Raw genomic sequence first — 27,356 nt, 5'->3', positions numbered from 1 at the left:
GCATCTCATGGCCCACAATCTCATGGCCCACAATGTTTGGAGCCACTTAGCTCATAGTATATTGGATTATCTTTTTTATAAAAGGTATATTATTTGTATTCATTACCAAAATAGATCCATGGTTGAGGTCAAGAGGGATTAAGGTAGATCCATGTCCAAGTCCAAAGAGGGGTTATGGGGAAAGGATTAAGAGGAATTCCACATAAGTATATTCATTAAAATGTAATGTTGTAATGAAATATTTCAATTTTTTAATTAATTGTTGAGTGGGTTATGTATTTAATAAATTTAGAATTTAATGAGATTAGAATTTGTTTATCATATATGTTAGGGTTTTTATTTTTTTTTATAGAATAAGATAAATTTATATTTATTATTTTATTTTTAAATGTTATGATATTGATATTTAAGTTGATAGGTTTTTTTGAATGAGTGAATCAGATATTTTTGTCTATTTTTTGTTAAGCCAATGACATTTGTCTAAATTTATATTGAAAATCAACCCAAGGTTGTTACAGCAACAAGGTATTTTAATCATTTTTTCCTCCCCTCCACCTATGAGATAGTCTCATTATATATGACATTTCTAGGTCTGTGAGGATGCATCTGGATAAGTCTCAGGGATGAGAGAAGTTGGGAAACTTCCTCAATTATTAACCCCAAGCCAACTCATGACATCCTAGGTCAAACTAATCATCTTGGGAAGGCTTTATTCTAGAAACTTAGAGCTCCACCATTTCGTGTACGAAGACATCCTATGTACTTTTAGGGGAAGGAGCAACATTTGGTGCAAATGTAAATATCCGGTCTTAATGGTATCAGAGCCAAGTTGGTTTGTTTCTCTATCTGTTTAGATGGATATAGTTGCATCTTCTCTTGTTGTAGCGGACCTGTATCGTGCCCCGAGAATCACTGAGTTTTAGGTCGCAACCAAAAGAGAATAGACCATTTGTTGTAGGTGGAAGGCAAGGCATTTAGGTGTACAACAAAACGGATTTAAATTTATCAAAAATAAACCAGGTAGAGATTGAAGCACCATCTCCTCTAGTTTCTCTTCGAGGCCGAAAGTGTTCTTATAGAGAAGCTTCGACTTTCGCTTCTATTATTTCTGTTTCTGAAACAGACTGACACCCAAACTGGCAAATCCCGCCAATTTTACCTGCTCAAGTATATAACATGACCTTTTATAAATATTTTGACTCTTCTTAGATTTGGCTTCATTCTGTTGACATAATTTTTACATCTCAAGATGAACCCACCCAAATCCCCTTGCTTGAAAAGTCACAGATCAACTTGGGAAAATCCCGAGATTTCAAATATTGACATTTACGCGAAATCCATTTTGGCCTGGACGCTCTCGTTCGACCATCCATGAATATCAATAGCCTTTACGTTGTGATAGATACTCATCATAACCAATTAGTCGATGCCATAATAGGAGGCTTTGTCAGCCCTATGCCCGACGACCCTACCTTTGGTACTGTCTATCCCAAGTATTATGTGTCATTAGATGACCCTTACATCTACGACCTTTTTCAAGCTTATATTCATCCCCAAGGTTTTGACATGAAACACCTATCTAAAATAACTCAGCTCAAAACTCTACCTTTTGTTCTCTTTGACAATGATAGCATGCCCCCACTACAGCCCCATATCCGTCACACTTCACAACTTATAAGTGAGGTGGAATCTAATTCCAGTAAATCTACAACTCCTATTACATTTGAATGGACTAAAATCCAATATCCTGAACTTTGGGAAGCTAAATATGAACAGTACCACCAATCAGCGTTACTGAAAGACAGCGAGAAGATTGCCAAAGCACGTCTGATTCCATTTAATGCTGCTACCCAATCCTTTCGGTTACCAACCCAAGTTCAAACACCTTTCGAGAGAAGGTTGCAGAGATGGTCCAAAACCATCCCGCAAGCTCTTCAATAGAGCTTACTATAGAACACCAAGGTCAGCACCAGCAGTGTCCTGCCTGCAATCATCAGATACAAAATATTAGTACTGCTACTAAGCTAGAAAGACCTCACATTCTCATGCTCACTTGGGTACCCCGAGAAGAAACAACTAAAACTGTCAAAGTTAGCATGGGAGAAGAATCCTACACTCCAGGAAGGAACTTGCCTTATATATATTTCTAACTGTTTGATGATGATGGTCAAAAAAAAGGGAATTCATCCCTTAGACCACAGTACTAGTAGCAACTGCGTCTAGCACTAACACTACACAACTTAACTATGAAAATCTCTAGCTTGACCTCAAGTCAAAGAACATTAATGATTTGCATAGTGACGTCCTTAAGGTTAAACAAGTAGTCTCTGAAGAAAATGAAATGTGCAAGAAGATTTTAGCAAGATTAGAATTGTTAGATCAAAAGATTGCTGGCATATCAATCCTTACAGAAACCAATACAAAGCTAGACCAAAGGCTGCCAGCTATATCTCAGGTTTTGTCCATAACTACCCTAATCATCAAGAAGTTAGGATCTAAGGTTTAGATCTGTGAATATTCTATTTTGGACAAACTATCAAAATCGGCTATGTTTACAGATAATCCCAAGGACAAGCTTAGGCGCACTTTCAACTTTAGCGTAGCTAGTCATAAGCTACCTATGTGGAAGTTTGGGATTCAAACAACCGAAGAAGAAGAGATCAAGGTAGCTACTCCGGTCATAGCATCCTTCTTGCAAGAGGGGCAAGAAAAGGGTCCTGCCCTTTCAAAAGAACATATAAATTAGTGCCTTGTTTATGTAAAGCAAGAACCAGGTATCCCTTTGCAGATTACCCAAGTTGGCAAAACATCCCGTCCCATATCAGTAACAACGACTGGAGTTTCAAATATGAGTGCGACCATCCAAGCTATGTTGCAAGAACCCATGTTTTTTCAAATTGCCAGCCTAAGATCGAAATGGAGAATGCAATGAGTCTCCTCAATAGTTGGGCAACAAAAAAAAAGACTGATGACGCACCCTTTCTCTCCGCAGCATTGCGAAACTCATTATCAATGGATTTTGTGGCTTATCACATACATGGTGTCATTACACCTCCACAGAAGCCCAAGAAACCATCCTTAGCCATAACAATCCTGTTGTTCAATTGCTCATTTTTCTATGTTCACAGTTTGTCAACCTTACAATTGAGGAAGATCCAGACCATTACAGTGAATTGTATATGTCTAATGAGTTAGGCAATCTTGGTCTTATGGAAGATTATTTTTGTCAAATGCAGGATTAGCTCATCCGATCCAATTCCCATGCTAATACAACATACCTCAAGAGGTATATCTAGAGTCTGCCTGGCATTCTTCCCACCGCTATCAACAAATATTTTGAAGACAAACATCGTTCTCTGTCAGGCATGACCTTAGTAATGGTCCATGGCCACATCAAGAAAGTAATTGAAGAACATTGTTTAGCTAAACATGTTATGACTGACTTCAAGGAGTACAGGTAAATATTTTCAAATAAGATTTGCACAATAGTTGGCCAGATGCCCAACTGGGGTAAGGGACCCTTCAATCATGACCCCAAATGCTCTTGTAAATCCAAATATCCACACAAGAAACATTGGTCCTCAGAGTAAGTTTTAGCCAGAAACTTACAAGAAGCTATATCAGCTTAGAAAGAATCCTTTCTAGAATAAACGACCATTCCTTCGATACCGAAAGACTCTGAATAAATCAGTTTGATGTTTTATTTTCAATAAGGAAGGTCATTGGGCAAACAAATGTCCACAAAAAGCATAGAAGTCAAAGCTAGCAACACCATTCAAAGATACCTTAGAACCTACTATGTGGGTTCCGTTCTACTGTGATTATGTTGAAGACCCTACTGGAGAAATTTATTATCCAGAAGATGATTCCAAGGTAGAAGAAGAATATTGAAACCTCGTTCCCGGTTTCCATGGAAGTTTTGACCATGAAGATAGTTTGTAGTCCTACCGCTTTTGTATGTTTTCTATGCCTAACAAGAAGCTTGCAGACTTGAGGCAAAAGCACTAGCAAACACTACCATGGAACATAAATCTTCGCATGAACACTCATGATGAGATCAAAATAATCGAGGCCGCCATGAGCACTTTAAACCATCCAGAACTTCATTCATCCAGCAGATGATGACCAAACAAAATGAGAAAGAGATAGCCTATTCTGTTGCCTCCCACTGGCATCCGGCTGAGTTATACGTTGACCATCCAGCCAAGCATTCAGAGCGACAACTTGTCAGAGGCACATCCATGTGTATGCAAATCCATGACAAGGACGAAAAGATCAGATCCCTTTCCGTAGAAATCCAGGTGCTCAAAGCACAATTGCATTAGCACGAGAAAGAAGTTGTTGAATCCTCTGATGATGATTTCAACCATCTAGCAATTAGGTCTCTAGACAGTCCAAAACAATCTTCCCTTGTCTCTCTTGCACCAGATTATGCCCAACAGCCTAATTCCCCTTATTTGTCTGCACTTTATCTTGGGAAGTATCTCTCTCTCGCCAGTCGACATAAATTATATATTCCTCTTACCTTTTTTCCCCCTAATTGTAAACCATATTCCTTAGATTGTTTACTTTATTCGGGCGCTCAACTTAATTTAGCTCGCCATATTTCTATTCCCCCTTTCTACTGGGAGAAATCAATGGAAGGTAGTGTCAACATCACTGGTTCAATGTTTTCTCTCCCACATCAGGTAATTGATTTCCTTGTGTCCATCCAAGGCCATCCAGTTCAATGTACATTCCTCGAACTTGATGACATCTCGACCAACATTATGTTAGGTTCTAAATTATTTACCCGTTGTTCTCCCATTTTGTTGGGTCCCTATAATACTAGTGATTACCCCATTACTATTGTAGTTATACCCCTTATTTATATTGTTGTGCCCCTATTACCCCCATATTATTATTTCTGTACCCCATAGAATCCCTCTATTGTTATTTTTGTGGCTTTATATTATTATTGTTAGGTCGGCTGGATTATATTGTGACTCCTTAGACTCCTATATATAGAAAGGAGGTTTTGTCATTTGTATCATCCAAGAATTGTTCATTTATGTAATGTAAAGGAGGTTGCCCCCTCGAAGAGGCTGAATTCTAAGGCGTTGATCTATCTTTTCTATCTTTTCTTGAGCTGGTTTCATAACATTTGGTATCAGAGCTTTGGATTCTAGGGTTTCGCTGCTCCAAACAGGTCATCGTGGCATTTTCGCTATAACTTTTTTTCTGTGACGTTTCAGAAGTCGCAAAAAAAACCCATTTGAGAAGAATTGGCGCTGAACCTTGGGTCCGAATTTCAGAGCTTTTCGCGCGATATTTTCGGAGATATGATCTGAGGAAGTTGGTCTTTTTGCAGACTCCTGAATTACATTCAAAACAGGTGACCTGGGGAAAATCGTCATAACTTTCTCTCTGAGGATCGGATTGAAATTTCGTAAAAAGGTACAGAAAGAGGACGGACTGTAGTTTCTTGTGGGTGTTGTTTAGATCCAAAGGTTGAAACAGTGACTCGTGGCACGTCGTACAAGTTCGCTCTACTGAACTAGTCTATAATCAAGTCACTGTGGGAGATTTCACATAACTCTTCCTTGGAGAATCCAATTTGGGTCAGACTTGTGGCATTGGAAAGAGGACACAGAGAGCTACTACAGGTCACAAATTCAGAACTAGATGACTGGAAAGTACAGAGATACATCAGAACCAATATCGAGCTCCTACAAAGTGAAAAAAGGTGTGTAGATTTTTTTAAATTTTTGCTTAAGCTTGGTTTGAAAATTTATTTTGAAGGAATTCAAAGGGCATAGTAAAGCATTATTATCGGTAACTGATGCCCCGAGGAAAGAAAATGCAAACACCTAGTAAGGAACCTGAAAGCTCTAGCATGACTCATGAAGAAGAGGAAGAAATGCTACATGATATATCAAAATTACAAGAACAAGTGCAACAAATGTCACGCTCACAAAAGTTAACAGATGCTAAGATAAATGGCGTGGAAGCTAAGATGAATGGCATGGAAGCTAAGATGGACAATTTGAAGATAGATTTGAACACAAATTTGAAGACAGGCATGGCAGATTTGAAGATAGATTTGACTAATTTTCTACAAGAAATACTTACTAATGGTGAAAAGGTAGTAAAGGAAACTCATGATGAGAACAAAAGAAATGTTAATCATGATTCCATAGACACTAATGTTGGATCGAAGAATCACCACATTCCAAAAATCGATATGAGGAAGTTTGATGGCAAGGATCCCGCCACATGGATATTACAGATGGAGCAATTCTTCGATCTCAATAATGTGCAAAACACACAAAAGGTACGTATGGCAACTTTATATTTGGAACCAAATCAGTTTGTATGGTATCAATGGCTTTGTTCTCGTAAACAATTTATCACTTGGGCAATTTTTACGGAAGAATTGATAGCACATTATGAGGATACAAAAAGCAACACTTTTTTTAGCCAATTGATAAGTCTCAAACAAAAGGGTTCAATAATGGAGCACATTGAGGAGTTCCAAAAATTGAACATAAGGGTAAAAGATATTCCAGAGGAGCATAGGATTGATGTGTTCATAGGGTCTTTAAAGGATAATATCCAACATGATGTGCGCCTTTGGGAACCTGATTCATTAGAGAAGGCATTCAGGTTAGCAAGAAAAATGGAAAGCAAAATTATGGCAACTAGGAAGCATACCATTCACAACTATAAAGACGGAAGTGTTGTTGCCCATAGTCTTCCACAACCTACAAGGTTGACACCACAACAATTGGAAGAAAAAAGAGCAAAAGGGCTTTGTTACAATTGTGATAGCAAATACACAAAAGGTCATAAGTGTGCTGAGAAGAAATTATTCTACATAGATTGTGAAGAGGAAGAAGAAAAGGAGCAAGAAAGGTCAAAAGAAGAGGATATATTCCAGGAACAAAGCCTAGATGAAGAACAAATAAATCCGACCATATCTTGTAATGCATTGGCGGGAATTACCACTCCTCAAACCATCAAGATAGAAGGACAAATCAAGAAGAAAAAGGTAATAGTGTTGATTGATTCAGGAAGCACCCACAATTTTATTCATTGTAGGGTAGCAAAAGAATTGAATTGCTTCCTATATCCAGCACCAGAGTGTCAAGTGATGATTGCAAATGGAGGAACAATAAATTGTTCTGGAAAGTGCCATAATATCAAGCTATCCATGGGAGAATATGTATTGACTAGCCCAATGCTTTCCATTCCAATGGGAGGTGCTGATGTTGTACTAGGAGTCCAATGGCTACAATCCTTGGGTACAATAGCTTTTAATTTTCAAGAACTTTTCATGAAATTTTCTGTGGAAGGAAAGGAAGTTGAATTAAGGGGTATTGCAGGGAAACCAGGAAAGATAATCAGCTCTAATGGCATGACAAAGCTTCTAAAAAAGGAGCAAAGAGGTGTAATTGCACAATTATGTTCGCTAGATGTTTCCACATTGGAATCATCTATTTCTCCAGATCTCCAAAAAGTCCTGGACAATCATTCCAAGGTATTTGAGACTCCCAAAGGTCTCCCACCTATGCGTGATCATGATCATGCTATTCATCTGATTCCAGGAAGTGTTCCTCCAAACATCAGGCCGTACAGATATCCCTATGTCCAAAAAAGTGAAATTGAACGTATGGTTGCAGAAATGCTAGAGGCTGGTATAATTCAACCGAGTCAAAGTTCTTTCTCAGCTCCAGTAGTATTGGTGCACAAGAAGGATGGATCATGGCGCATGTGTCCAGATTATAGGGAGCTCAACAAGCTCACTATTAAAGATAAGTTCCCCATTCCTGTCATTGATGAATTACTGGATGAATTGCATGGATCAATTTACTTCACCAAGTTGGATCTTCGTTCGGGATATCATCAAATCAGAATGAAGATTGAAGACATTCCGAAAACGGCATTTAGAACTCATGAGGGTCATTATGAATTTTTGGTCATGCCTTTTGGCCTTACCAATGCACCTTCAACATTTCAAGGTTTGATGAATTCAATTTTCAAACCATTCCTTAGAAAATTTGTGTTAGTATTTTTTGATGATATACTAATCTACAGCAAGTCTTGGAAGGATCATGTTGAACATGTTGACAGGGTGCTACAACTATTGGAGGAGAAACAATTATATGCAAAAAGATCCAAATGTTTCTTTGGAGTCCAGGAGGTGGAATATTTGGGTCATATTGTATCTCATGAAGGAGTTAAGGTAGACCCTAGCAAAATTAAAGCCATTAAGGAATGGAAAATCCCCACATCCATAAAGCATCTGCGAGGATTTCTTGGGTTGACAGGGTATTATCGCAAGTTTGTTAAGAATTATGGGAGAATAGCAGCACCTCTAACAACATTATTGAAGAAAGATTCATTTTCATGGACTCCGGAAGCAACAAAGGCCTTTGAACATCTTAAAGAGGCAATGTGCCAAGCACCGGTCTTAGCTACACCGGACTTCACAAAAACCTTTATTGTGGAATGTGATGCTTCAGGAAATGGAATTGGTGCTGTTCTAATGCAAGATGAAAGACCCATTGCTTTTGAAAGTCGTCCAATCAAGGGAAAGTTTTTAAGCAAAGCTATTTATGAGAAGGAAATGTTGGCAATACTCCATGCACTTAAGAAATGGCGACCCTACCTAATGGGAAGACACTTCAAGGTAAAAACGGATCATGATAGCCTTAAATACTTTTTAGAACAAAGATTATCCTCTGAAGAGCAACAAAAGTGGGTCACAAAGATGTTGGGTTATGACTTTGAAATCATCTACAAAAAAGGGAAGCAAAATGTGGTGGCAGATGCACTCTCAAGAAAGGATGAGGATGTGGAAGCATTGTTGTGTGCCATTTCTATTATCCAACCAGATTGGATAAACGAAGCAAGGGAGGAATGGAAGAATGACGAAGAAGTGTGGGCACTTATTCGAAAGCTACAACAAGATTCCAGTACTTCTGATACATTTAGCTGGCAAAATGATTCGTTATGGTACAAAGATCGCTTATACCTCTGTAAGAATTCCCAGCTAAAACAAAAGATTCTTATGGAATTGCACACTTCTCCCTTAGGAGGGCACTCAGGATTTTTAAAAACTTACCACAGGGTTAAGAAGGAATTTTTTTGGGATGGCCTTAAATCAGATATTCAAAAGTTTGTGGCGGAATGTTTGGTTTGCCAACAAAATAAAGTTGAAACAATTAAGACACCGGGTCTATTACAACCTTTATCCATTCCAAGCCAACGTTGGGAGGAGGTTTCAATGGATTTTATCACAGGTTTACCCAAGTCTGAGGGAAAGAGTGTCATCATGGTGGTAGTTGACAGACTTACCAAGTATGCACACTTTTGTGCATTATCACATCCATTTAAAGCCAGTACAGTTTCTACTGCATTTATGGAAACAGTTCAAAAGCTACATGGAAACCCAAAGATTATTGTAAGTGACAGAGATCCCATTTTCACTGGAAATTTTTGGACAGAATTATTTTCTTGTCTTGGTACTCAGTTAGCTCATAGCTCATCTTATCATCCTCAATCTGATGGGCAAACTGAGATAGTAAACAAATGTTTGGAAGGATATCTTCGTTGCTTTGTATCTGATAAACAGACACAATGGGTCAAATGGTTGCCTCTGGCTGAATGGTGGTATAACACTTCCTTCCATACAGCAACAAAAATGACCCCATTTATGGCACTTTATGGGTATCAACCACCATCCATCACATCATATTTAAGAGAAAATTCTAAGGTTCAGGCAGTGGAACATCACATCGAACATCAACAACAAGTCCTCCAACTCTTAAAGGATAACCTCGTGTTGGCACAAAATAGAATGAAACAACAGGCAGATCAACATCGCAGTGAAAGAAGTTTTGATGTAGGTGATTGGGTATTCCTACGGCTACAACCATATAAGCAAATGTCCCTAAAGCAAGCTAAGAAGGATAATAAATTATCACCAAAGTATTATGGTCCGTACAAGGTGTTGCAAAAGATTGGTACTATGGCATACAAATTGGAGCTTCCTGCAGCTTCTCGATTGCACCCAGTTTTCCATGTTTCATGTTTAAAGAAGGTTATAGGCGACAAGCTCCCAGTTCAAACAATATTGCCAGAACTTGACGAGGAAGGAAAAATTATATTGGAACCGGAAGCAGTCACAGAAACAAGAACTCGACAGCTACGAAATCGATCAATTTCAGAGTATCTTATCAAGTGGAAGAACTTATCCGCTGAAGATTCCACATGGGAGGATGAGAATTTTATGCAGAAGTATCCAGAACTACTCAAGCGTTGAGGACAACACTTTTTTGAAGGAGAGGGGCATGTTGGGTCCCTATAATACTAGTGATTACCCCATTACTATTGTAGTTATACCCCTTATTTATATTGTTGTGCCCCTATTACCCCCATATTGTTATTTCTGTGCCCCATAGAATCCCTCTATTGTTATTTTTGTGGCTTTATATTATTATTGTTAGGTCGGCTGGATTATATTGTGACTCCTTAGACTCCTATATATAGAAAGGAGGTTTTGTCATTTGTATCATCCAAGAATTGTTCATTTATGTAATGTAAAGGAGGTTGCCCCCTCGAAGAGGCTGAATTCTAAGGCGTTGATCTATCTTTTCTTGAGCTGGTTTCATAACACATTTCTATTGACTACCACCAACTCATATTTTCCATGACTATTTCTCGTAAGTCTGTATAGATTCCTCTCAAAACTTCTTATACATTCTTCGTCCCTCACAAGCAAAAACTAGAACATCCAAAGCCTACATAAGTCTAGGAAAAAGCAAGAATCATTTCTTTCGCCACAACTCATCATCAATATTATTTAAAAGAAATTTCTGAAAAGAATATCCAACAATGTACTTCGGATATCCCCAATGCCTTTTGGGCACAAGAAAAGTATGTGATCTATCTACCATATGCAGATGATATACAGATCAGACCACATAAAGCATCAGCTACTCTGATGAGTCCAACCAAGTTGGATTACCGCCAGAAAAAGATTATAGATCTCTTAGACAAGGGCCTAATCGAACCAACCAAGAGCCCATGGGTGTATCGAGCATTCTATGTCAACAAGCATTCAAAGATCAAAAGAGGCCAACCTTGCATGGTGATCAACTACAAGCCCTTAAATGCAGTGTTAAAAAATATGGCATATCCTCTTCCAAATCAAGCAACGCTTCTCCAAAAACTGAAAGGATGTAACATATTCATCAAGTTTGATCTTAAATCAGGTTTCTACCAAATTGGAATAGCTGCTAAAGATCGTTATAAAATGGCCTTCGTTGTCCCACATAGACAGTATCAATGGAAGGTAATGCCTTTTGCTTTAAAGAATGCTCCTAGTGAATTTTAAAAAAGAATGGAAGATGTTTTCTGTGGCATAGATTGGTTAATTATATACATAGATGATTATCTTGTCTGTTCCGAGAATATCCAAGAACATCAGAAACATCTCCAAATATTTTGTGAGCATTGTGTTAAACATGGATTAGCTTTGTCAAAATCCAAGATTGGGATTGGAGTAACATATGTAAGTTTCTTAGTATTGAAGATTGCTAATGGTAGTATCGCACTGCAAGATCATGTTCTTCTAAACCTGCAAAATTTTTTAGAGCAAATCCTAGACAAGACCCAGCTGCAACGATTCCTAGACAGTTTGAATTATATCAGATGTTTCTATAAAGGACAAGCCCAAGATATAGTTTTCCTGCAACAAAGATTAAAGAAGGCACTAATCCCATGGAATCAAGCCATGACCGAGGCTGTGAAATCCATCAAGGAGAAAGTCCAGAACCTTCCTCCTCTCAAGCTCTTGACAAATGAAGGATTTTATGTCCTTGAAACATATGCATCAAATTCTGCACGGGGAGGCATTCTTCTTGAACGCATAAATGGAACTGAAGAGATTTGTGCCTACACCACAAGAACCTTTCATGGAGTTGAACTCAATTATCCTTTAAGCGATAAAGAAGTATTTGCAGTCAAGAAAAGTATATCTCATTTCAGGCTTTATTTAAAACCTGTTAAATTCTTAGTCTGAACCAATCTCAAAATCATGTTGGGCATGATAAAAGCAAACCGTGAACTTGTTGATATTAACGTTCGCATCATGCGATGGGTAGTCTAGTTAGACCATTATGAATTTGGTATTGAACATAAGCTCGAATACCTCAACTGCATGGTAGACCTTCTCGCACATAAAGCAGTGGACCCTCAGCTTAAAGAAGAAGCAGTAGTGGGCCCGTAATAATGTGTCTGATTTTGTCCCCATATGTCGAAAGACTTTAAGGGTTGAGATAATGCAAGTTGTCCACTTGCACCCGAATCTTTACTTTTAACCGGCACTCACTGGTGATGTAATAGCCGGACGACGGATATGAATATTATAAATGAGTGGCTACATCCCTCATAAAATTCAATCTAATTTGTTCTAGTCCTTGAGAAATTAATCGGAATTCTCTTCTCCTCTTCTTCATAAGAGTGATGCTAGATTGCGCCTGTAGTGTCATGCTCAGTGCAATTAAAGTATCAGTGACTCGCAAAGACTAGAGTCTGTAAGTGTTATTTGCTGTTGGAATATAAGGAGAAACGTTTGGTGCAAATGTAAAGATCTAGTCTTAATAATGAGCGACATGATGCACACTAGCATGGAGAAATGATATACATGAAGACAAAAGGTTGGGGGCTACAGGTTGTCTAGATAGGCACAAAAAGGATGGAAATGAATGCATTCAAGATAGAAACTAAGTTAAGTTGAACTAAGAATCCTTTAACTATAATGGAGTGGAAAATAGGTTTATAGTTATAAAATATTTGGATTGTGAAATAAGAGATGGTTTTTGGGCATGTGGTATTGATGAGCCATGGTATTGGCCCATGGTATTGTAACAAAGTCTATTTACAAATTAATAGTATCCATGGTAAAGTGGGATGAATATCTATGGTTAAAAAGTTTGCTATATTGTAAGTATTAAGTTTTTATGTGCTTATTAATGAAATTTAAATATGGTTACAAAATTATTATTTTAATTTATATGGCAAAATGGATTTTAATTTATAGCTACTATTTATATCTTATGTGGTTTAATGGGATAGTGGGTTTAGATATATATCACAATTAGTTATAATTTTTTTTTTCTTTTAGATTTAACTAACAAAATGTTATAAAATTAAATTGAAATAAAATATTTATAAAATATTTTGATTTTGAAATGAGAGATGGTTTTTTGGCATGTGGTATTGATGAGCTATGGTATATGCCCATGGTTTTGTAACAAAGTCTATTTACAAGTTAATAATATCTATAGTAAAGTGGGTGTGAATATCCTCGGTTAAATTTATTTTTATATTTTAAGTTTATCGTAAGCATTAAAGTTTTAATATGCTTACTAATTAAATTTATATATATTACACAATCAGTATTTTAAGATATCAAGTAAAATGGATTTTACCTTATAGCTACTACTTATATGTTATATATTTTAATTTGGTATGTATATTATGACTTTCTTTTATTTAAAATGTTATTTGTAATTTTATTAATAAAAAAATTACAATTAACAAATTGAATTTTATTTTTTTAGCTTTTTATAGACACTACAACATCTGCCCCATATTGGGCTTTATATTACTTTTGACCTTTTCTTATTAGTTAATTTGGCCTGCATATAAATTTTTACAAATTTTTTATGCCTTATAAATTGAACATATTAATATAAATTGAGCATATTGAGCCTACATGTAAAAATGCTGACAAACTTTCTACATCACACCATTGGGCTGTAAAGTGCTCTTCGACATAATCACCCCTTGGTTCTCATAGTTTGATGCCACATCTATGGTCATATCAATCATGCCAAGTGCTCTTCGACATAATCACCCCTTGGTTCTCATAGTTTGATGCCACATCTATGGTCATATCAATCATGCCAGTATGGGTGAGGTTTGCAAACCTCCCTCTTCCCTTCTAACATGAGCAAGTCCATGAAGATATTGGAAACACTTTAGGAAAACTAAAAAAAAATACCTAGAAAGATTAGAGAAAGACGTCTTCACTTTTGCTAGAATATGTGTGGAGATAGATCTTAGCAAAGGGCTATCATATCACATAATATTGAAACACAACAACTTACAATGGTCATTTGCAGAATATATGTCCACATGCTAAGAATTAAAAAAAATAGAAGCAGTCCACTATTTTTTTCGTTTTCAAAAACATATTTTATAAAATTAAATTATAAAAAAATAGATTTTTTTAAATCATTATACTTAATATATTTAAATATATAAATATAATATTATTTCAACTATATTAACTTACACAGTTAAGATAAATGGTTGCTATTTTCTTTATTATATAACATTAAATTTTTTGAATTATATTTAATTTTAATTAAAAATAATAAATAATAAAATTTATTTATTTATCCCTTAATTTTAATTAAAAATTTTCGCTTAAAAAGCTAACTGCACCGCTATCCCAAAAATTAGGTTTTAGATTAAATATCCATGTCTATAGCGTCAAGGAATCATCTTGAATCTTTTAATCCAATGATGAATGAAATTAAAAAGATCTCCATTACTACTCGATCGTAACGTGCAACATGAGAGAGGACGCTCACTTTCAATTTGAACTCAAATGATTTTAGTGTGAAAGCACAACTTTAATTGGTGTGAAAGTGGGTTCTAAAAGGTCAACATTACACACATCACCTTACAATCATGGCCCAAGTATGGATTGACCATCTCTAAATTATTTTATTATTATCATATTTGTTACTCGGTCATGAGTTGTTGGAGAACTTCTCCGTTATTATTCCCTAAAATAGGGAAGAATACACGTGGAAAAAATAACGGAATGTTGACGGAGTGTTTTAAAAACCGATTGAGGATATATATTATATATATATTTATGAGGAGGATCTCAATTTAAGGAAAATAAAGTTGTGTGATAAAGCAAGGGCGTGGAAGAAAACAATTGGAGATACAGGACTTGCTGATGGAGGTGTCTACAGTTTTTGACATTTTGGGAGTCCAATCATAAAGCTGTACCGTTGAACAAAATCAACCACACAATTGGCATTTGCATCATTTTTCACGTTCCAAATCTGTTTTGGGTCCACATGAGCCGAATCTGTCCACTGAAAAGGACAACACACTTGACGTTCCGAACACGCCTGGTGCCTGTTCTTTGCGGTGGGTAGTAATATTCCTGAGAAGCTTCTAGAGATGCCCACACGGCATCCAAGATCCAGCGAAACTGCGTAGGAAGGAGTTTTGGAGAAGCGTTAAACGGAAGCAACCCATCTGCCCTTTAAATCCACCATAACACACTCATCATCAGGAATCACAGCTCAAGAATTCGTATCTGATTTAGCTCCTCTGGCTTGCAACCGATTTTCACTTTACTTCGTCTCGGATTGCAGTTTGCCCAGGTGCTGTCCTTAGGGTTTGGTGGTCGTTAGGGTTTTCGTTTCAAGATTGTATTCTCCCTGCAAAGTCAGTCTGGTAATGGCGATTCCGAAGACGACGGTAACAACTGATAGGAAGTGGCTGGAAATCGCCCCTCCCCGGAGAGTATGTGTGGGAAGACGTCGGCCCTTGGAGAAAACACTGCGGCCAATCGCAGAAGAGCGCAGTCTCAGTAATGGCGAGCTCCTGGATGGCCTTTACCCTACTTTTCCTGCTGTCAGTGGCTTCAGGGCGGAGGGCGATAATGAAAGATTTGCGTCAGCGGAGTGTTAAAGGTTTTCTCTTCAGGTCCCGTAATCTTTTTGGAAGTCTTGAAAATCAGGGAGCTGTTTATGGGAATCGATGCGTGATCTGGATAATCCCTGTAACGGACTTATTCCTTTGTAATCGGAAGTCTTGAAAATCAGGGAGCTGTTTATGGGAATCGATGCGTGATCTGTACAATCCCTGTAACGGACTGCTTCTTCTGTAATTACCCAAATCTGTGATATATTTTTTACTCTTACGAAATTACGAAAATATGTTCAGAAATGGATGGATTTGTGTTCTGAAAGGGTTAGGCTCATTTCCGCTGACATCTGTATGATTGGCATTATTTGAAGATTAAATTCGGGTTTAATCATCAGGCCATAAAATTATTAATATCTTCCAGATCCACAATTTTGTGCAACATCCATTTTGGAAATTTCGACTCATGGCTGGCGCAGCAGAGGATTTAGGCTTAAATGTTTGTAACTGGAATGCACTTTTGGGAAATTAACCTCTTAATTTAATTTCCAGTTTTGATGTTAGCTTTCTAAAATAAGTCTGCTTTAGCTGTACATAAAATCTTTTTTCAGGATTATAATTATCTCACATAAAGTTATCATTAAATCTTCCCAACGACCAATGCTATACATCATTAACAAAAACTTTCTAAAATTTTCGCTGTGTGCAGAGCTGCACACATCCCTAATGAAACCTGGCGACAGCAACGTCTCTTTACGCATCTCAACATGACCCACAATGTTCACTGTATGCAGAGCATATCTCTAATGAAACCTGGCGACTCTTTACGCATCTCAACATGGCCCGCAATGTTTATTGACAAAAACTTTCTAAAATTTTCATTGTGTGCAGAGCATATCTCTAATGAAACCTGGCGACAGAAACGTCTCTTTACGCATCTCAACATGGCCCACAATGTTTGGAGCCACTTTGCTCATAGCATATAACGTATAAAAGCTATTTGAATTAATTATGGGTTATCTTTTAAAAAAACTGAAATAAATGTATTATGGATTATTTTTTATAAAATGTATATTATTTGTATTCCTAACTAAAATAGATCCATGTTTGAGGTCAAGAGGGATTAAGGTAGATCCATGTACAAGTCCAAGAGGGATTATGGGAAAGGATTAAGAGGAATTCCACAAAAGTATATTCATTAAAATGTACTGTTGTAATGAAATCATTTCAATTTTTTAATTAATTGTTAAGTGGTTTTTGTATTGTATTTAATCAATTTAGAATTAAATTAGATTAGAATTTATTTATAATATATGTTAGGGTTTTTATTTTTTTTATAAAATAATATAAATTTATATTTATTATTTTATTTTTAAAATTTAATGATATTGATGTTTAGGTTGATAGGCTTTTTTTTTGAATGAGTGAATCAAATATTTTTGTCTACCTTTTTGTTAAGCCAATGACATTTCTCTAAATTTACTTTGAAAATCACACCAAGGTTGTTACAACAACAAGGTATTTTAATCATTTTTTCCTCCCCTCCACTTATAAGATAGTCTTATTATATATGTCATTTCTAGGTCTGTGAGGATGCATCTGGAGAAGTCTTAGGGATGAGAGAAGTTGAGAAACTTCCTCAATTATTAACCCCAAGCCAACTCATGACATCCTAGGTCAAACTAATCATCTTGGGAAGGCTTCATTCTAGAAACTTAGAGCTCCACCATTTCTTGTAAGAAGACATCCTATGTACTTTTAGGGGAAGGAGCAACGTTTGGTGCAAATGTAAAGATCCGGTCTTAATGGTATCAGAGCCAAGTTGGTTTGTTTCTCTACCTGTTTAGTTGGATATAGTTGCATCTTCTCTTGTTGTAGCGGACCCGTATCGTGCCCCGAGAATCATTGAGTTTTAGGTCACAACCAAAAGAGAATAGGCCATTTTTTGTAGGTGGAAGGCAAGGCATTTACGTGTACAACAAAATGGATTCAAATTTATCAAAAATAACCCTGATAGAGATTGAAGCACCGTCTCCTCTGGTTTCTCTTCGAGCCCGAAAGTGTTCTTATAGAGAAGCTTTGACTTTTGCTTCTATTATTTTTGTTTCTGAAACAGAACGAGACCCAAACTGGCAAATCCCGCCAATTTTACCTGCTCAAGTATATAACATGCCCTTTTATAAATATTTTGCCCCTTCTCAAATGCGGCTTCATTCTGTTGACATAAGTTTTACATCTCAAGATGAACCCGCCCAAATCCCCTTGCTTGAAAAGTCAGATCAACTCGGGAAAATCCCACGATTTCAAATATTGCCATTTGCGCTAAATCCATTTTGGGCTGGACGCTCTCGTTCGACCATCCATGAATATCAATAGCCTTTGCGTTGTGATAGATACTCAGCGTAAGCAATTAGCCGATGCCATAATAGGAGGCTTTGTCAGCCCTATGCTTGACGGCCCTACCTTTGGTACTGTCTATCCCAAGTATTATGTGTCATTAGATGACCCTTACATCTACGACCTTCTTCAAGCTTATATTCATCCCCAAGGTTTTGACATGAAACGCCTATCTAAAATAATTCAACTCAAAACTCTGACTTTTGTTCTCTTTGACAATGATAGCATGCCCCCACTACAGCGCCATATCCGTCATACTTCGCAACTTATAAGTGAGGTGGAATCTGATTCCAGTAAATCTACAACTCCTATTACATTTGAATGGACTAAAATCCAATATCTTGAACTTTGGGAAGCTAAATATGAATAGTACCACCAATCAGCCTTACTGAAAGACAGCGAGAATATTTCCAAAGCATGCCTGATTCCATTTAATGCTTCTACCCAATCCTTCCGGTTACCAACCCAAGTTCAAACACCTTTTGAGAGAAGGTTGCAGAGATGGTCCAAAACCATCCTACAAGCTCTTCAATAGAGCTTACTATAGAACACCAAGGTCAGCACCAGCAGTGTCCTGCCTGCAATCAGCTGATACAAAATATTAGTACTGCTACTAAGCTAGAAAGACCTCACATTCTCATGCTCACTTGGGTACCTCGAGAAGAAACAACTAAAACTGTCAAAGTTAGCATGGGAGAAGAATCCTACACTCTAGGAAGGAACTTGCCTTATATATATTTCTAACAGTTTCATGACGATGGTCAAAAGAAAAGGGAATTCATCCCTTACACCATAGTACCAGCAGCCACTACGTCTAGTACTAACACTGCACAACTTAACTATGAAAATCTCTAGCTCGATCTCAAGTCAAAGAACATTAATGATTTGCATAGTGACGTCATTAAGGTTAAACAAGTAGTCTCTGAAGAAAATGAAATGTGCAAGAAGATTTTAGCAAGATTAGAACTGTTAGATCACAAGATAGCTGGCATATCAGTCCTTATAGAAACCAATACAAAGCTAGACCAAACGCTGCCAGCTATATCTCAGGTTTTGTCCATAACTACCCCAATCATCAAGAAGTTAGGATCTAAGGTTTAGATCCGTGACTATTCTATTTTGGACAAACCATCAAAGTCGGCTATGTTTACAGATAATCCCAAGAACAAGCTTAGGCACACTTTCAACTTTAGCGTAGCTAGTCATAGGCTACCTATGTGGAAGTTTGGGATTCAAACAACCGAAGAAGAAGAGATCAAGGTAGCTACTTCGGTCATAGCATCCTTCTTGCAACAGGGGCAAGAAAATTGTCCTGCCCTTTCAAAGGAACAAATAAATAAGTTCCTTGTTTATGTAAAGCAAGAACCAGGTATCCCTTTTCGGATAACCCAAGTTGGCAAAACATCCCTCCCATATCAGTAACAACGACTGGAGTTTCAACTATGAGTGCGACCATCCAAGCTATGCTGCAAGAACCCATGTTTTTTCCACATTGCCAGCCTAAGATCGAAATGGAGAACGCAATGAGTCTCCTCAATAGTTGGGCAACAAAAAAAAATATTGATGACCACACCCTTTCTCTTTGTAGCATTGCAAAACTCATTATCAATGGATTTTGTGGCTTAGCACATACATGGTGGCATTACACCTCCACAAAAGCCCAAGAAGCCATCCTTAGCCATAACAATCCTGTTGTTCAGTTGCTCATTTATTTACGTGCACAGCTTGTCAACCTTACAATTGAGGAAGATCCAGACCATTACAGTGAATTGTATATGTCTAACGAGTTAGGCAATCTTGGTCTTATGGAAGATTATTTTTGTCAAATGCAGGATTAGCTTATCCGATCCAATTCCTATGCTAATACAACATACCTCAAGAGGTATGTCCAAAGTATGCCCGTCGTTCTTCCCACCGCTATCAACAAATATTTTGAAGAAAAACATCTTTCTCTGTGAGGCATGACCTTAGTAATGGTCCATGGCCACATCAAGAAAGTCATTGAACAACAATGTTTTGCTAAACATGTTATGATTGACTTCAAGGAGTACAAGTAAATATTTTCAAATAAGATTTGCACAATAGTTGGCAAGATGCCCCACTGGGGTAAGGGACCCTTCAATCGCGACCCCAAATGCTCTTGTAAATCCAAATATCCACACAAGAAACATTGATCCTCAGAGTAAGTTTCAGCGAGAAGCTTACAAGAAGCCATATCAGCCTGGAAAGAAGCCTTTCTAGAATAAATGACCATTCCTTCGATACCGAAAGACTCTGAATAAATCAGTTTGATGTTTTATTTTCAATAAGGAAGGTCATTGGGCAAACAAATGTCCACAAAAAGCATAGAAGCCAAAGCTAGAAACTCTATTCATAGATACCTTAGAACCTACTATGTGGGATCCGTTCTACTGTGATTATGATGAAGACCCTACTGGAGAAATTTATTATCCAGAGGATGATTCCAAGGTAGAAGAAGAAGATTGAAACCTCGTTCCCAATTTCCATGGAAGTTCTGACCATGAAGATAGTTTGTAGTCCTACCGCTTTTGTATGTTTTCTATGCCTAACAAGAAGCTTGCAGAGTTGAGGCAAAAGCTCAAGCAAACACTACCATGGAAGATAAATCTTCGCATGAACATTCATGATGAGATCAAAATAATCGACGTCGCCATGAGCACTTTAAACCATTCAGAACTTCATTCATCTAGCCAGATGATGACCAAACAAAAGGAGAAGGAGATAACCTATTCTGTTGCCTCCTACTGGTATCTAGCTGAGTTATACGTTGACCATCCAGCGAAGCATCCAGAGCGACAACTTGTCAAGCATGCTTCATGCACATCCATGCGTATGCAAATCCATGACAAGGAAGAAAAGATCAGATCCCTTTTTGTAGAAATCCAGGTGCTCAAAGAACAATTGCACTAGCACGAGAAAGAAGTTGCTAAATCCTCTAATGATGATTTCGACCATCTAGCAACTAGGGCTCTAGACAGTCCAAAACAATCTTCCCTTGTCTCTCCTGCACGAAATTATGCCCAACAGCCTGATTCACTTGATTTGTATGCACTTTATCCTGGGAAGTATCTCTCTCTCGCCAATCAACATAAATTATATATTCCTCTTACCTTTTGTCCCCTTAATTGTAAACCATATTCCTTAGATTGTTTACTTTATTCGGGCGCTCAACTTAATTTAGCTTGCCATCTTTCTATTCCCCCTTTCTACTGGGAGAAATCAATGGAGGGCAGTGCCAACATTACTGGCTCAATGTTTTCTCTCCCACATCAGGTAATTGATTTCCCTGTGTCCATCCAAGACCATCCAGTTCAATGTACATTCCTCGAACTTGATGACATCTCAACCAACATTATTTTAGGTTCTAAATTCTTTACCCGTTGGTCTCCCATTTCTATTGACTACCACCAACTCATATTTTCCATGACTATTTCTCGTAAGTCTGTACAGATTCCTCTCAAAACTTCTTGTACATTCTCTGTCCCTCACAAGCAAAAACTAGAACATCCAAAATTTGCATAAGTCTAGAAAAAAGAAAGCATCACTTTTTTCGCCACAACTCATCGTCAATATTATTTGAAAGAAATTTTTGAAAAGAATATCCAACAATGTACTTCGGATATCCCCAATGCTTTTTGGGCACGAGAAAAGTATGTGATCGATCTACCATATGCAGATGATATACAGATCAGACCACATAAAGCATCAGCTACTCTGATGAGTCCAACCGAGTTGGATTACTGCCAGAAAGAGATTATAGATCTCTTAGACAAGGGCCTAATCGAACCAACCAAGAGCCCATGGGTGTGTTGAGCATTCTATGTCAACAAGCATTCAAAGATCAAAAGAGGCCAACCTCGCATGGTGATCAACTACAAGCCCTTAAATGCAGTGCTAAAAAATATGGCATATCCTCTGCCAAATCAAGCAACGCTTCTCCAAAAACTGAAAGGATGTAACATCTTCAGCAAGTTCGATCTTAAATCAGGTTTCTACCAAATTGGAATAGCTGCTAAAGATCGTTATAAAAAAGCCTTCGCTGTCCCACATGGATAGTATCAACAGAAGGTAATGCCTTTCGGTTTAAATAATTCTCCTAGTGAATTTTAAAAAAGAATGGAAGATGTTTTCTGTGGCATAGATTGGTTAATTATCTACATAGATGATTTACTTGCCTGTTCCAAGATATCCAAGAACATCAGAAACATCTCCAAATATTTTGTGAGCATTGTGTTAAACATGGATTAGCTTTGTCAAAATCCAAGATTGGGATTGGAGTAAAAAATGTAAGTTTCTTAGGTTTGAAGATTGCTAATGGTAGTATTGCACTGCAAGATCATGTTCTTCTAAACCTGCAGAATTTTCTAGAGCAAATCCTAGACAAGACCTAGATGCAACGATTCCTAGGGAGTTTGAATTATATCAGATGTTTCTATAAAGGACAAGCTTAAGATCTAGTTTTCCTACAATAAAGATTAAAGAAGGCACCAATCCCATGGAATCAAGCCATCACCGAGGCGGTGAAATCCATCAAGGAGAAAGTCCAGAACCTTCCTCCTCTCAAGCTCTCGACAGATGAAGGATTTTATGTCCTTGAAACATATGCATCAAATTCTGCATGGGGAGGCATTCTTCTTGAATGCATAAATGGCACTGAAGAGATTTGTGCCTACACCACAGAAACCTTTCATGGAGCTAAACTTAATTATCCTTCAAGCAATAAAGAAGTACTTGCAGTCAAGAAAAGTATATCTCATTTCAGGATTTATTTAAAACCTGTTAAATTCTTAGTCTGAACCAATCTCAAAATCATGTTGGGCATGATAAAAGCAAACTGTGAACTTGCTGATATTAATGTCCGCATCATGTGATGGGCAGTCTGATTAGACGATTATGAATTTAGTATCGAACATAAGCTCGAATACACCAACTGCATGGTAGACCTTCTTGCACATGAAGCAGTGGACCCTCAGCTTAAAGAAGAAGCAGTAGTGGGCCCATAATAATGTGTCTGATTTTGTCCCCATATGTCGAAAGACTTTAAGGGTTGAGATAATGCAAGTTGTCCACTTGCACCCGAATCTTTACTTTTAACTGGCACTCACTGGTCATGTAATAGCCAGACGGCGGATATGAATATTATAAATGAGTGGCTATGTCCCTCATAAAATTCAATTTGATTTGTTCTAGTCCTTGAGAAATTAGTCAGAATTCTATTCTCCTCTTCTTGATAAGAGTGATGCTAGATTGCGCCTGTAGGGTCATGCTTAGTGCAATTAAAGTATCAGTCACTCGCAAAGACTAGAGTCTGTAAGTGTTATTTTCCGTCGAAATATAAGGATAAACATTTGGTGCAAATGTAAAGATCCAGTCTTAATGATGAGCGACATGATGCACACTAGCATGGAGAAATGATATACATGAAGACAAAAGGTTGGGGGGTACAGGTTGTCTAGGCAGGCACAAAAAAGATGGAAATGAATGCATTCAAGATAGAAACTAAGTTAAGTTGAACTAAGAATCCTTTAACTATAATGGAGTTGGAAAATAGGCTTATAGTTATAAAATATTTGGATTGTTAAATAAGAGATGGTTTTTGGTCATGTGGTATTGATGGTATTGGTCCATGGTATTGTAACAAAGTCTATTTATAAATTAATAATATCCATGGTAAAGTGGGATGAATATCCATGGTTAAAAAGTTTGCTATATTGTAAGTATTAAGTTTTTATGTGCTTATTAATGAAATTTAAATGTGGTTACAAAATTATTATTTTAATTTATATGGTAAAATGGATTTTAATTTATAGCTACTATTTATATCTTATGTGGTTTAATGGGATAGCAGGTTTAGATATATCTCACAATTAGTTATAATTTTTTTTTTTCTTCTAGATTTAACTAACAAAATGTTATAAAATTAAATTGAAATAAAATATTTTGATTTGAAATGAGAGATGGTTTTTTGGCATGTGGTATTGATGAGCTATGGTATATGCCCATGGTTTTGTAACAAAGTCTATTTACAAGTTAATAATATCTATAGTAAAATGGGTGTGAATATCCTCGGTTAAATTTATTTTTATATTTTAAGTTTATTGTAAGCATTAAAGTTTAAATATGCTTACCAATTAAATTTATATATATAACATAATCATTATTTTAATCTATCAAGTAAAATGGATCTTGCCTTATAGCTACTACTTATATGTTATATATTTTAATGTGGTATGTATATTATGACTTTCTTTTATTTAAAATGTTATTTGTAATTTTACTAATAAAAAAATTACAATATAACAAATTGAATTTTATTTTTTTAGCTTTTTATAGACACTACAACATCTGCCCCATATTGGGTTTTATATTACTTTTAACCTTTTCTATTAGTTAATTTGGCCCGCATATAAATGTTTACAAATTTTTGTATGCCTTATAAATTGAACATATTAATATAAATTGAGCATATTGAGCCTACATGCAAAAATGTTGACAAACTTTCTACATCACACCATTGGGCTGTAAAGTGCTCCTCGACATAATCACCCCTTGGTTCCCATAGTTTGATGCCACATCTATGGTCATATCAATCATGCCAATATGGGTGAGGTTTGCAACCCTCCCTCTTCCCTTCTAACATGAGCAAGTGCATGAAAATATTGGAAACACTTTGGGAAAACTAAAAAAAAAAATACCTAGAAAGATTAGAGAAAGACGTCTTCACTTTTGCTAGAATATGTGTGGAGATAGGTCTTAGCAAAGGGCTATCATATCACATGATATTGAAACACAACATCTTGCAATGGTCATTTGTAGAACACATGTCCACAGGCTAAGAATTAAAAAAAATAGAGGCAATACACTATGTCAAAGGTTTGCACTTTTAGATTCTCAACTCTTAGAAGATGAAGAACAAGATATCAAAAAAGAAGCAACCCAATATGTCAAAGGATGGCATTTTTTAGATCCTCGACTCTTAGAATATGAAGAAGAAGATAATAAAGGATGGCGTTTTTTAGATCCTCAATTCTTAGAATATGAAGAAGAAGATATCAAGGAGAGCCAACTTGTCCAATCTAGTTTGGATGTTCTGGCTCGACCTAGTAACCAACCGGATGGGGGCGTTGCTAAATAGTTAGGAATTATCACCCTTATTCAGAACTCAAAGGTTTCTAGGCAACACATGGGAAAGGGGCACAAAAAGAGCTCATGTTTCTAACAGCTAAACTGAGAATAAGAAATTTCTCATATGAAATCGGGAGGAGAATTAGCATTGGTTCTTGTTGAACCAAGTTTGGATGGTTGACATAAAGTGCAAAAAATGAAAGGTAAAAAAGATAAGCTAAATGTGAATTGTTACTTAACGTAATCTTCTTATGTTGTATGGTTTTCAAAATTTGTTAGTTTTTTTTTTAGCTCAATGCCAAGAGACATTTTTTAAAAAATACTTATAGTATATGCAAAATGTAATTTTATTTTTCCTCATAATGAATAAAATTACACATTTTCTTTTTCTAAAAAAAACAAAAATTCTTCATATATTAATTATTTTTGAAATTAACCATAATAATACAATTATAATTTATTTAATTATTATAATTTTTTAATTATGACCATGAAAAATATTTCATAAAATATGAATCTAAAATCTTAGCGCATATAAATGCACACTTAATGTGATTTTTACATAATTATACTAGTTATGTCTAACAAATCTTTTATATATTCAATTATATAATTACATAATTATACTAGTTATGTCTAACAAATCTTTTATATATTCAAACACTAACAAAATATTAGGTAGCATGAATGAGACAAATTGAATTTAAGTTAAGTGACATTATCTCACTCTATAATTTGAAGTACAACCAGTAAATTTAATAAATATCAATATCATTAAATTTTAAAAATAAAACAATAAATATAAATTTATCAGGTTTTATAAAAAATAAATACGTTAATATATATGATATGAATTCTAACTCATTAAATTCTAAATTTATTAGATACATAAACCAATTAACAATTAATTAAAAAATTCAAATGATTTCATTACAGCATTATATTTTAACGAATCTACTTTTGTGAAATTCCTCTTAATCCCTCTTGACCTCAAACGTGGATCTATCTTGGTTAGGATTAGAAATAATATACATTTTATAAAAAATAATCCATAATATGTTTAATTCACTTTTTTTAAAAGATAACCCATAATTAATTCAAATAGCTTTTATACGTTATACATTATGGGCAAAGTGGCTCCAAACATTGTGGGCCATGTTGAGATGCGTAAAGAGACATTGCTGTCGCCAGGTCTCATTAGAGATATGCTCTGCACACAATGAAAATTTTAAAAAGCCCGCATCAAAGCTGGAAATTACAGGGGCTGATTTCCCAAAAGTGCATTGCAGTTACAAACACTTAAGCCTAAGCCTAAATCCTCTGCTGCGCCTGGAACACAGCCAGCGATGAGTTGAAATTTCCACCACGGACGTTGCACAAAATTGTCGATCCGGAAGATATTAATAATTTTATGGCTTGATAATTAAACCCCAATTTAATCTTCAAATAATGCTAATCATATAGATGTCAGCGGAAATGAGACTAACATTTCAGAATACAAATCCATGCATTTCTGAACATATTTTCGTAATTTCGTAAGAGTAAAAAATATATTACAGATTTGGTTAATTACAGAAGAATCAGTCCGTTACAGACGGATTATCCAGATCAGGCATCGATTCCCATAAACAGGATATGGGAAAATATATTACAAATTTGGGTAATTACAGAAGAATCAGTCCGTTACAGACGGATTATCCGGATCAGGCATCGATTCCCATAAACAGCTTCCTGATTTTCAAGACGTTCAAAAAGATTACGGCACCTGCAGAGAAAAATTTTAACACTCCCCTGACGCAAATCTTTCATTATCGCCCTCCGCCCTCAAGCCACTGACCGCAGGAAAAGTAGGGCAAAGGCCATCCAGGAGCTCGCCATTACTGAGACTGCGCTCTTCTGCGATTGGCCGCAGTGTTTTCTCCAAAGGCCGCCGTCTTCCCGCACATTCTCTCCGCGGAGGGGCAATTTCTAGCCACTTCCTATCAGTTGTGACCGTCGTTTTCTGAATCGCCATTTTCAGAGTCAAATTGTCTGGAGAATACAATATTGAAACGAAAACCCTAATCTGCAACAAATCCTAAGAGCAG

General features: G+C 36.5%; 1 protein-coding gene across 1 annotated transcript; it reads left to right on the top strand.

The window, feature by feature from the left end:
• Positions 1–15,269: 15,269 nt before the first annotated feature.
• On the top strand, positions 15,270–16,158 carry LOC149254765 (uncharacterized). Its single transcript, XM_089457096.1, has one exon. The coding sequence runs from the start codon at positions 15,538–15,540 to the stop codon at positions 15,769–15,771; it is 234 nt and encodes a 77-aa protein (XP_089313222.1). The 5' UTR covers positions 15,270–15,537; the 3' UTR covers positions 15,772–16,158.
• The last annotated feature ends 11,198 nt before the right edge of the window (positions 16,159–27,356 follow it).

The sequence above is a fragment of the Pinus tabuliformis genome, chromosome 7 (genome assembly GCF_031772625.1).
Source record: "Pinus tabuliformis cultivar Carrire ecotype Pingquan chromosome 7, CPIR1, whole genome shotgun sequence".
NCBI classification, from domain to species: domain Eukaryota; kingdom Viridiplantae; phylum Streptophyta; class Pinopsida; order Pinales; family Pinaceae; genus Pinus; species Pinus tabuliformis.
Note: the sequence above shows the minus strand (reverse complement) of the source record. Positions and strands in the feature narration are given on the sequence as shown.

Coding starts and splice junctions, on each gene's coding strand:
- LOC149254765 (XM_089457096.1), top strand. CDS start 15,538: ATGGCGATTCCGAAGACGACGGTAACAACTGATAGGAAGTGGCTGGAA.